This window comes from Esox lucius, chromosome 18 (assembly GCF_011004845.1).
Source record: "Esox lucius isolate fEsoLuc1 chromosome 18, fEsoLuc1.pri, whole genome shotgun sequence".
Classification (NCBI taxonomy): Eukaryota; Metazoa; Chordata; class Actinopteri; order Esociformes; family Esocidae; genus Esox; species Esox lucius.
Window position 1 is genome coordinate 2,072,393 of NC_047586.1, and position 12,827 is coordinate 2,085,219.

The following is a 12,827-nucleotide window of genomic DNA, read 5'->3' on the forward strand; positions in this document are numbered from 1 at the left end:
AGAGGGGTGGAGAGGATAGAGGGTTAGGAGGAGAGGGGGAGAGGGTTAGGAGGAGGGGGGAGAGGGTTAGGAGGAGAGGGGGAGAGGGTTAGGAGGAGAGGGGGGAGAGGATAGAGGGTTAGGAGGACATGGGGGAGAGGGTTAGGAGGAGAGGGGGAGAGGGTTAGGAGGAGAGGGGGGAGAGGATAGAGGGTTAGGAGGACATGGGGGAGAGGGTTAGGAGGAGAGGGGGGAGAGGATAGAGGGTTAGGAGGACATGGGGGAGAGGGGGGAGAGGGTTAGGAGGACATGGGAGAGAGGGGTGGTGGTGCAGAGCTGCCAGTGTCTGTGTGGTCTAGACGTTCCAGCCAAGGAAGCCAGGCCAGGGAAGGGCACACACACACACACACACCCACACACACACACACACACAGGCACACGTACCCACACACCCACACACAGACACACACACACACACAGGTACACACACACAGGCACGCACACACACACACTGGCGCGCACACAGGCGCACACACACTCACACATACAGACACACACACATACAGACACACACAGGCGAACAACAAACAGGACACATACAGACACAAATACAGGCACAAACACAGACACACATACAGACATAAACACCAACAAAAACACAGGCACACAAACACACACACACACACACACTATAGGTTTTAGCCATTAGCTGGTCTGAGCCACTCTCCTTCAGCACCTCTGACAGTCTCAACGCCTCAGAGATCCTCCAGCCCTTCAATCCCCAACGCCACAGACCTGTCCCTCTCTCCTTCTCTCTCTCTTTTTCAATCTCTTCCCTATCTCTCCTCCCTCCATGGAACCTGCTCTTCCCTCTTGTCCTGGAAGACATTCATGCCATCCATCCTGTTCTCTCCTTCTCATTGTCTTCTTCTGTCCTGGGAGTCCAGGGGAAAGTGTAAACACAGAAGACATACTGCAGCTTCAGAAGATACTCTGGGTGCATTGACAGATGGTAACACAGACTCATCCAACACTAACATCAGATCTGTTAACACCCAGACCCCCAGAACCTCCACACCTGACCAGAACCAGACCTAGACAAGAACAGACACAGACACAGAGCGGTGCCAGAACTAAAGAAAGGATTCAGAGGGACCCACCAAAATAAAACCCAAAACACACTGTGAAACGGGTCATGTCCAAGCACATATAGTATTGGCCCAAAACATATTTACTATCGAGACCACAGTTTTCTCTCACAACATTTCAGAACAGACATCCTTCCATTACTCTGAGTAGGTCTATTATCACCATGTGCTAAGTGTGGAAGGGCTTGTCAGCAGTCTGTGTGTTTGCATTTGTTTGTGTGTGTGTTTTGACTGCCACTCCCTCTCTATTAACTGCATGAAATGTAATGGTGTCTATTAACACCATTCAGCCAACTGTTGCCACACACACACACACACACACACACTGTTTCCTGCAATGCTGTACTGCGGGATCTATGCCGCCACGACAAAACAACCTTTTATGTTATGTCTGAAGCGTGAATATGCATGAACCCTGGCCCAGCGGGCGGTGATCCCACAATGTCCTGATCATGAGTGCGGTTTGGCTCTGCTCGAACATTGCTGCATGAAACTGATAACTCTGGCAAAATGAAGGAGTAGACAAAGCACCGCCCAATCTCACGTGGCTAGTTAGCTAGCGTCAGCTAACAGTTGCTGACGTTAGTTGATTTTACAGATTGCTTAGGTGTTTTTCAAAGAAAACAAAAACAAACAAACAAAAAAAAAACATACAGTTTTGAGATTAGCTATCTGTCTATCAACCACCTATACACGGCGGGAGCAACGACATGGGCACTCTAGACTAACAGACTGAATGATTATTTCCTGGCGAAGAGATAAAGTTGCTAAAATGGAGTCAGGCTGGGAATCTCAGGCACTCTGAACAAGTTTGAATTAAAAATAATTGTATATTTGAAAAATTCAGGCTTGTATTTATGCTCGGAGTACAGTAGACGTATTTAAGCTAGCAAGTGCTACATCACAGGGGTAAATACAGCACGACCCTGTTGGTGCCATCACTATGGTAACCCCCTGCTCTTAAAGGGGCAAATAAAGCATTTGTCTGATTTTGCAGAAATGTACCAACATATCACAATACTTGTAACGTACCATAAATCCATTTTTTTAAACATCACATAGTATCCTCTGTTGTTATTTGTCTTTTATTGTATAACTGTTCAAAAATATATATTTTGGCCGGTAAAAAGATCTTTGTGGCTGCTGGATGATATTCAACCTATTTCCGCTGTGGCTGGTGAACCAAAAGGATAGTTTCTAGCCCTGCCATATGCTAACAGACTTTTTAAAGTTCCATATCTAGCTAGAATATAAGGGACAGATCTTAGATCAACAGTCAGTTGCTGTAAATACACTGTAATGAAAAAACATACTGTCTCCTGCTGGGGGCATGTTGGTGCCCTGCTGCCAATATGGAATCCTTTAGGAATCACATCACAAACACACACACACACTCACAAACTCACTCACGCACACACTCACATACATACACTATTCTTCAACATAGGAATCCCTCAGGGGTATGTGTGAGCCCCCTCTTAAACATGAAAGAGCCCTCTTAAAGGTTCCAAATCATGTATCCAGTTTGAGGGAGACGCAGTGGTTGTCCTGGTGACCGGCGCTGAAGGGGACAGGGAGGTGACAGCTCCGTTAGAGTGGTGCCAGGAAAACGACCTCTCCCTCAAAACCAACATAACCGGAGATGCAGAGCAGAGAGCACGGCCCTACACAGTGACACAGTTGCTGTGGAGAGGGTCAAAAGTTCAGCCCCTGAGCCCCATGCCAAACCTATATAGGTGCACCACTGACAGCATCCCACTAGGCTGCGGTCTGCTATGGAAACTTCCAGCTACTAAATGCCTGTCCTACAACACATTCAACCCCCCAGGAGAGACACTGCCTGTCCTACAACACATTCAACCCCCCAGGAGAGACACTGCCTGTCCTACAACACATTCAACCCCCCAGGAGAGACACTGCCTGTCCTACAACACATTCAACCCCCCAGGAGAGACACTGCCTGTCCTACAACACATTCAACCCCCCAGGAGAGACACTGCCTGTCCTACAACACATTCAACCCCCCAGGAGAGACACTGCCTGTCCTACAACACATTCAACCCCCCAGGAGAGACACTGCCTGTCCTACAACACATTCAACCCCCCAGGAGAGACACTGCCTGTCCTACAACACATTCAACCCCCCAGGAGAGACACTGCCTGTCCTACAACACATTCAACCCCCCAGGAGAGACACTGCCTGTCCTACAACACATTCAACCCCCCAGGAGAGACACTGCCTGTCCTACAACACATTCAACCCCCCAGGAGAGACACTGCCTGTCCTACAACACATTTAACCCCCCAGGAGAGACACTGCCTGTCCTACAACACATTCAACCCCCCAGGAGAGACACTGCCTGTCCTATAAACACATTTATCCCCCCAGGAGAGACACTGCCTGTCCTACAACAGATGGTATAACTGATCCAGGGTGTGAATGATAGAGACTAGTATTTGGATTTTGGTTACAGTGTTGTAATGTTTGTATCTTTCCAGTAAGCGATGGTAAATAGAGCCATTGTGGTTGATCAGCCATGACTAGACCAGTGGGTTAAATAGAGCCATAATGGATGATCAGGCCTGACTAGACCAGTTGGTTAAAAAGAGCCATAATGGATGATCAGGCCTGACTAGACCAGTGGGTTAAATAGAGCCATAATGGATGATCAGGCCTGACTAGACCAGTGGGTTAAATAGAGCCATAATGGACATCCGGTCATGGCATTAGAACCAATGAACTTATGTTTGTGTCTTATCCAGCTCAGTCTGTTTCACACCCAGCCTCACGTACATGAAGAGACAGATAGAGAGGAAAAAGAGAAAGACAGGAGAGACATTAAGAAAGAAAAAAATAAAGAGGCAGAGGAATGAAAAAGAGAATGAGAGAATGAAAGTGAAAGAGACAGAGAAGGAATGATAGAACAAACAGGAGAGGGGGGAAAGATGGAGTATTACAAAGAACACTACAGAAGTGTATTTCAGGCTGTGCAGGAAGGAGCTCTCAATGACAGGGTTGTGGGTTTGATTCCCATTGGGAGGCCAGGATAAATAGAAGGATAAAATGTATGCACTCACTTCCCTAGGTCACTCTGGATAAGCGTGTCTGTTAAATTACTTAAATGTAAACCGTAAATGTAGAAAGACCTTAAACGTATCATGGTGTTGTTTTTCCTTCAGAGAAAATAACACTTAATAAACAAATTCCATTATGACTCTAAAAGCCCCTCCCTCCACCATCCCTCCATCCATCACTCATCTATCCATCCATCCATCCTCATCCCTCCATCCATCCTCATCCCTCCATCCACCCCTCCATCGTCCCCTCCCTCCCTCCCTCCACCCCTCCATCCAATCTCCCCTCCCTCCCTCCCTCCCTCCATTCTCCCCTCCCTCCCTCCATTCTCCCCTCCCTCCATTCTCCCCTCCCTCCCTCCATTCTCCCCTCCCTCCATTCTCCCCTCCATCCTCCATTCTCCCCTCCCTCCCTCCATTCTCCCCTCCCTCCATTCTCCCCTCCCTCCATTCTCCCCTCCCTCCCTCCATTCTCCATTCTCCCCTCCCTCCATTCTCCCCTCCCTCCATTCTCCCCTCCATGCTCCATTCTCCCCTCCCTCCATTCTCCCCTCCCTCCATTCTCCCCTCCATGCTCCATTCTCCCCTCCCTCTATCCTCAGCTGTAAGTATGCAGTGATCTGACGGGACAACAGATGCACAGGAAATGCTCTTCATCAACATGTGCGTACGCGTCTCTCTCTCTCTTTCTCTCTGTTTGTCTTTCTCTCTTTCGGTGCCATATGTGTTTATAAACCTGCGCAGTGGTGAGATGGAAAGAGGCAGAAAGAAAAATAGGGGGAGTGAGGGACCAAGGGGGAGACATGGACAGAGGGGGAGACTGGGGAGGCAGGGAGAGGTAGGGGAGACGGGGGAGACAGGGACATAGAGGAGACAGGCGAGACAGGGGCATAGGGGGAGATGGGGGAGATAGGGGAGACAGGGACATGGGGGAGACATGGAGATAGAGGACACAGGAGAAGAAAGGGACATAGAGGACACAGGGGGAGACAGGGGCATAGGGGGAGACAGAGGGAGACAGGGACCATGGGGGAAACAAGGACATGGGGGGAGATGGGGGAGACAGGGACATTGGGGAGACAGGGATATGGGGGAGACAGAGGGAGACGAGGAGGTTGTTTGTGATGTGATAGTGTTCCTTGGGATGCCAGAGTTTGAGAATAATGTTTTTATGAATAGGGAGGAGAGGGGAGCGAGGGAGGGAGGGAGGGAGGAGACAGAGGAGAGGAGGGGCTCGGGAGGAGGGAGTGCTGGGGGAGAACAGCTGTGTGCCAGACCAGTTGGCACTCGATGGAAATAGTAAAGTTTTTTTCCTCTTCAGTTGTTTTAATAAGCACCATTAAATAAAGCTGAGACCAGCACTCTGCTACTCTACCGTCTACACACACGCACACACACAGACACACACACACACACACAGACACACACACACACACACACACAGACACACACGCACACACACGGAGACACACACGCACACACAGAGACACACACGGAGACACACACGCACACACAGAGACACACACGCACACACAGAGACACACACGCACACACAGAGACACACACGCACACACACAGAGACACACACGCACAACCCTGTCTAACCCCAGAACTAAGCCCTTCGTTCCATCACCCATTACTTGTCAGAACATTAATTAAGAATAATTTGATTGGCTCTCTTGATAATCAGAAGAGGAATGTTGTTCATTAGCTTGCTTAGGACAAATTCCACAATAAGTTTAACGGTACTGGTTTCCGGGTGTCTATGTCTGTGTGTTTGGATGTGTGTGTGTGGGTGTGTGTATGTGTTTGTGTGTGTGTGGGTGTGTGTGCATGTGTGTGTGTGTGGGTGTGTGTTTGAGTGTGTGTGTGTGTGTGTGTATGTGTGTGTGTGGGTGTGTGTATGTGTGTGTGTGTGTGTGTGTGTGTGTGGGTGTGTGTGTGTGTGTTTGGGTGTGTGTGTGTGTGTGTGTTTGGCTGTGTGTGTGTGTGTGGGTGTGTGTGTATGTGTGTGTGGGTGTGTGTGTGTGTGTGTTTGTGTGTGTGTGTGTGTGTTTGGGTGTGTGTGTGTATGTGTGTGTATGTGTGTGAGTGTGTGTGCATGTGTGTGTGGGTGTGTGTGTATGTGTGTGTGGGTGTGTGTGTGTGTGTGTTTGAGTGTGTGTGTGTGTGTGTTTGGGTGTGTGTGTGTTTGTGTGTGTATGTGTGTGAGTGTGTGTGCATGTGTGTGCGTGTGTGTGTGTGGGTGTGTGTGTATGTGTGTGTGTGTGTGTGGGTGTGTATGTGTGTGTGTGTGGGTGTGTGTGTTTGGGTGTGTGTGTGTGTGTGTGTATGTGTGTGTGTGTGTGTGTTTGGGTGTGTGTGTGTGTGTATGTGTGTGTGTATGTGTGTGTGTGGATGTGTGTGTGTGTGGGTGTTTGGGTGTGTGTGTGTGTGTATGTGTGTGTGTGTGTGGATGTGTGTGTGTGTTTGGGTGTGTGTGTGTGTGTGTTTGGGTGTGTGTGTGTGTTTGTGTGTGTGTGTGTGTGTGTGTTTGGGTGTGTGTGTGTGTGTGTTTGGATGTGTGTGTATGTGTGTTTGGGTGTGTATGTGTGTATGTGTGTGTGTGTTTGGGTGTGTGTGTGTGTGTGTTTGGGTGTGTGTGTGTTTGTGTGTGTATGTGTGTGAGTGTGTGTGCATGTGTGTGCGTGTGTGTGTGTGGGTGTGTGTGTATGTGTGTGTGTGTGTGTGGGTGTGTATGTGTGTGTGTGTGGGTGTGTGTGTTTGGGTGTGTGTGTGTGTGTGTGTATGTGTGTGTGTGTGTGTGTTTGGGTGTGTGTGTGTGTGTATGTGTGTGTGTGTATGTGTGTGTGTGGATGTGTGTGTGTGTGGGTGTTTGGGTGTGTGTGTGTGTGTATGTGTGTGTGTGTGTGGATGTGTGTGTGTGTTTGGGTGTGTGTGTGTGTGTGTTTGGGTGTGTGTGTGTGTTTGTGTGTGTGTGTGTGTGTGTGTTTGGGTGTGTGTGTGTGTGTGTTTGGATGTGTGTGTATGTGTGTTTGGGTGTGTATGTGTGTATGTGTGTGTGTGTTTGGGTGTGTGTGTGTGTGTATGTGTGTGTGTGTGTGGATGTGTGTGTGTGTTTGGGTGTGTGTGTGTGTGTGTTTGGGTGTGTGTGTGTGTGTGTACTCACTCCGGGGCTCGCGTGGTCCATCCACTGTGACCTTAATGGCTCTGTGGTAGGTGGCCACTTGGGGAAGGTTGGTGAACACGGTGATGGTCAAAGTGAAGCTCTTTCCTGTGGGAACATCAGCACACTAACTCAGCCGGGAGGATAACCTGCATTCAATAAATCATCCATTATACACAGTAATCATTCATGAATTTTTTCATCCATTGACTGTACACGAATTCGTAATCGTACTATAACATGTTGAAAATAAATATCTGGCTACGCTGTGTTTAATGGCTCTGGAATTAGAAATAACACACAAATTGAGCTCTTCCATTTAAATGGGAGCCTTCAATCACAAAATTATAATACTTTGAGATTTTCCATCAGTTACGTGAGCCAAACCTGAGAAGGACTGGCTACAGTGAAGGGTGGTGTGGTGGGCAATTGATAAACCACATTGTAGAATCCTGCAGCTTCATTTAAATCTCCAGCAGCATTTTCGCATGCCAGTGAACTACAACAGCGATAGAAGGTTACTGACCAAACAATAACCACTTCGCCACAGCTTGACGTGTGCAATTAGCGAACAAATCGTTATTTTCAAACAAACTATTCTACCGACTTGAGAGTGATGAGTCTTTTACTAGTAATTCGTAATGAACTGAATCGTTCGTTCGAGCAGCGGATCTGTATAACGTTTGACTACCTGGCGGTCAGTGTTCTCTTTTTCTGAACGGCCAAAAAGATCTGAGTCAGTAAAAAGACTTAAACTAGACTAGTTGACACATCTACACCGACGTCACACCGGTATGAGCGTCCCCAGAGAAACACACGGACGCTCAAAGAAACAACACAACTTCGTCTCCCCAGTTCATCTAACTGGGCTGAGGAAATGACAGGAGCAATTGATGGATGTGTTGCTGGCTGATACTCCGGTTCAGAACAGAGCTTCATACATTTATTACAGCCTGACATCCATTCGATGCAGAATATTAATGACCCCTCACCCTCCAGTCAGGCTTGGCTCAGTCCCTCAGAAATGAGGGCAAGTCTCGTCACTGGTGGATTTTGGATGACGGCAGAGCAACATGAAACTCAAGTGAACATGAGAAGTCAATTTAGGAAATTAAATTAACTTGAGGGATTCCCCAAAAAGCTTGAATTAGGAAATACCTATGTTGCCAATCCTGTGGGCAAGTTCACAATCCCCTCCACCCTGGCTGTCACTCCCTAGCAGCAGCACTGCATGGCCATGGACTCATCCCTAGCAGCAGCACTGCATGGCCGTGGACTCATCCCTAGCAGCAGCACTGCATGGCCATGGACTCATCCCTAGCAGCAACTCTGCATGGCCATGGACTCATCCCTAGCAGCAGCACTGCATGGCCATGGACTCATCCCTAGCAGCAGCACTGCATGGCCATGGACTCATCCCTAGCAGCAGCACTGCATGGCCATGGACTCATCCCTAGCAGCAGCTCTGCATGGCCATGGACTCATCCCTAGCAGCAGCACTGCATGGCCATGGACTCATCCCTAGCAGCAGCTCGGCATGGCCGTGGACTCATCCTTAGCAGCAACTCGGCATGGCCGTGGACTCATCCCTAGCAGCAGCTTGGCATGGCCGTGGACTCATCCCCAGCAGCAACTCTGCATGGCCGTGGACTCATCCCTAGCAGCAACTCGGCATGGCCGTGGACTCATCCCTAGCAGCAACTCGGCATGGCCGTGGTCTCATCCCTAGCGGCAACTCGGCATGGCCGTGGACTCATCCCTAGCAGCAACGCGGTATGGCCGTGGACTCATCCCTAGCAGCAACTTGGCATGGCCGTGGACTCATCCCTAGCAGCAACGCGGTATGGCCGTGGACTCATCCCTAGCAGCAGCTTGGCATGGCCGTGGACTCATCCCTAGCAGCAACTCGGCATGGCCGTGGACTCATCCCTAGCAGCAACTCTGCATGGCCGTGGACTCATCCCTAGCAGCAGCTCGGCATTGCCGTGGACTCATTCCTAGCAGCAACTCTGCATGGCCGTTGTTGAAATGGGCCACTATTCCCTACCCGTTCACTTGAATGACGTCCGGTGTCCGTCACATCCGCGCCTGCACATCAACTAAGCAAGTGAAGAGGACTTCAGCCCCAGTTCCAGTGACATACTAGATGATACATAGAACAGGGAAATGTATCTCACTAGAAAACACTGACTCAAAATGTAAAGCATAGGTTTCTCACTGAGACTTTTGATGGAGTGGAACTTCATCAAATACTGTATTACATCAACAGGCGCTTCTGTGAAAAGTACAGGGTCATCTAACTTAACGGTCAAATAATGGTACACTAAAGCGACAGATTTTTTTAAAGTATTGGGAACAGGGTGTGATTTTGTGTGGGCCAAGATGTTAAGAAGTATTTGAATAGTAATTTCCCCTCTAGGTAATCCAAACAGTTGCTGCCTACGCGTGTATGTGTGTGTATGTGTGTGTACGTGAGTGAGTGTGTATGTGTGTGTATGTGAGTGAGTGTGTGTGTATGTGTGTGTATGTGAGTGAGTGTGCTAAGAGGAATGTTATTATTTAGAGCAGAGAGCTGCCGACTCTGTACAAATGGCAAAGTTATGAGGATGTATCGCATAACCATGACAACGCACAGGAAACAGGAATTGGGAGGAGTGTTGCCTTGGTGATTCAGGGGAGCAGCTGGTGGCCTGAAACATGTCAGCAACAGTATTTTATCCATCAAATACCTCTCTGTAATTAAAGTATAGTACTCTAGTATCTTTACATACAGTGAACTCCCATAGTATTCGGGACAGGGACAAAGTAGTAGGGGTTGTGGCTGTGTACGCCCATCACTTAGGACGAGGAAATGCTGTCCAAAGAGTTTAGAGGCCTTTAGCTGTATCTGAGCATTGTGTCTGTCACACGTGGTCAAGCCTACTCCCTGTTACTGTCTATAGATACAGCCTACTCCCTGTTACTGTCTATAGATACAGCCTACTCCCTGTTACTGTCTATAGATACAGCCTACTCTCTGTTAGTGTCTATAGATACAGCCTACTCCCTGTTACTGTCTATAGATACAGCCTACTCCCTGTTACTGTCTATAGATACAGCCTACTCCCTGTTAGTGTCTATAGATACAGCCTACTCTCTGTTAGTGTCTATAGATACAGCCTACTCCCTGTTAGTGTCTATAGATACAGCCTACTCCCTGTTAGTGTCTATAGATACAGCCTACTCCCTGTTACTGTCTATAGATACAGCCTACTCCCTGTTACTGTCTATAGATACAGCCTACTCCCTGTTACTGTCTATAGATACAGCCTACTCCCTGTTACTGTCTATAGATACAGCCTACTCCCTGTTAGTGTCTATAGATACAGCCTACTCTCTGTTAGTGTCTATAGATACAGCCTACTCCCTGTTACTGTCTATAGATACAGCCTACTCCCTGTTAGTGTCTATAGATACAGCCTACTCTCTGTTAGTGTCTATAGATACAGCCTACTCCCTGTTACTGTCTATAGATACAGCCTACTCCCTGTTAGTGTCTATAGATACAGCCTACTCTCTGTTAGTGTCTATAGATACAGCCTACTCTCTGTTAGTGTCTATAGATACAGCCTACTCTCTGTTAGTGTCTATAGATACAGCCTACTCCCTGTTACTGTCTATAGATACAGCCTACTCCCTGTTAGTGTCTATAGATACAGCCTACTCTCTGTTAGTGTCTATAGATACAGCCTACTCCCTGTTACTGTCTATAGATACAGCCTACTCCCTGTTAGTGTCTATAGATACAGCCTACTCTCTGTTAGTGTCTATAGATACAGCCTACTCTCTGTTAGTGTCTATAGATACAGCCTACTCCCTGTTAGTGTCAATAGATACAGCCTACTCTCTGTTAGTGTCTATAGATACAGCCTACTCCCTGTTAGTGTCTATAGATACAGCCTACTCCCTGTTAGTGTCTATAGATACAGCCTACTCTCTGTTAGTGTCTATAGATACAGCCTACTTACTGTCTATATATAGCCTCTGTGTGCTTCTGTGTATCTCCTATAAGGGGTATTGATAACAGAATTCTATGTTCTCGGATCCTGTTACTTCTATATCACTTGCTGTCATTAGATTCTGTGTAACCTGGAGAGGAAACATATGAGAACTAGAGCGTCACATCTCCTGTCAAACCTCCACCTCCTCCACAGCTCTCCTGTCAAACCTCCACCTCTTCTACAGCTCTCCTGTCAAACCTCCACCTCCTCCACAGCTCTCCTGTCAAACCTCCACCTCTTCTACAGCTCTCCTGTCAAACATCCACCTCTTCCACAGCTCTCCTGTCAAACCTCCACCTCCTCTACAGCTCCCCTGTCAAACCTCCACCTCCTCTACAGCTCCCCTGTCAAACCTCCAGCTCCTCTACAGCTCCCCTGTCAAACCTCCACCTCCTCTACAGCTCCCCTGTCAAACCTCCACCTCCTCTACAGCTCCCCTGTCAAACCTCCACCTCCTCTACAGCTCGCCTGTTAAAGATCCACCTCCTCATCAGCTCCCCTGTAATTCCTGTGCCTCCTCTTCAGTGCCCGTTATACCTGTCCCTTCTCTTCAAGTCCCTTGTCACACCTGAGCATCCTCTACAGCTCACCTGTTATACCTTCACCTCCTCTGCAACTCTCAAAGACAGGTGGAGGTGGAGGAGAGGTCAAGTGGATCTAATATGCCCTTTTGTGCCAAGAGCTGCATAACTCGATCATCCTACAGAGTTGTAGTATCACTCCGCCTGTGTGTGTTGTGATGGGTCATGGGTTTCTGCCTGCTGTTGTCCATGTGTGTATTGTTTGTCCAGATGAGTAGATAATAAGGACGCATAATGTTTAAACCTCTCTGTAAAATGTACACTAGTCACTTAACTACACCTAACTCTAACCCTAAAGACCACATCTCCTCTCACTGTTTTTCACTTAAGCACCGGAGTAAAAAGCAGAAGAACTCGGCTGTGTTTACTAGTTTAGGGAAGTCAGACCTAAATTACCAGCTAAAGGGAGTTTATTACCAATCAGTGAGCTTAACTGATCAAAGAAATTAAATAGTGGGAAATTATCAATTAAGGCTAGTGGTGAACTCCCCTTAGCTGGTAATCAAAGTCCTAATGAGGAACTTACCTAAACTAGCAAACACAGCCGAGTATTGTTTACACCCCTGGAGTTTGGTTTAGCCCTACTTATGACTAGAACCGGCTGAAGTTTCAAAGCAGTTGACTGAGTTTCTTACGGTTGATTGTTTTCTCACCCCTCACTCCTTTAAAAACAAACTGAACAAGCCGCTATCTGACTATTGCACCTGTCAAACATATATGTTTATGTGCCTCTGTGTATTTAGCGTAGTTTCATGTTTATTCTCCTGTTTTGTGTTTATTTGGTCATTCACAATAATGAACTAGCCAAAGGATTTCAATTACAAGAGAACAGCAGTCA

The 12,827-nt window shown here is 47.8% G+C and overlaps 1 protein-coding gene across 2 annotated transcripts in view; it reads right to left on the reverse strand.

The window, feature by feature from the left end:
- LOC105017983 (runt-related transcription factor 2) overlaps window positions 1-12,827 on the reverse strand; it is a 65,521-nt gene that overhangs the window by 16,862 nt on the left and 35,832 nt on the right. For both annotated transcript variants that reach the window (XM_020056011.3, XM_013138475.4), the window contains exon 4: window positions 7,372-7,476. In XM_020056011.3, coding sequence (XP_019911570.1) covers window positions 7,372-7,476 — 105 coding nt within the window. The remainder of the gene's footprint in view (window positions 1-7,371; window positions 7,477-12,827) is intronic.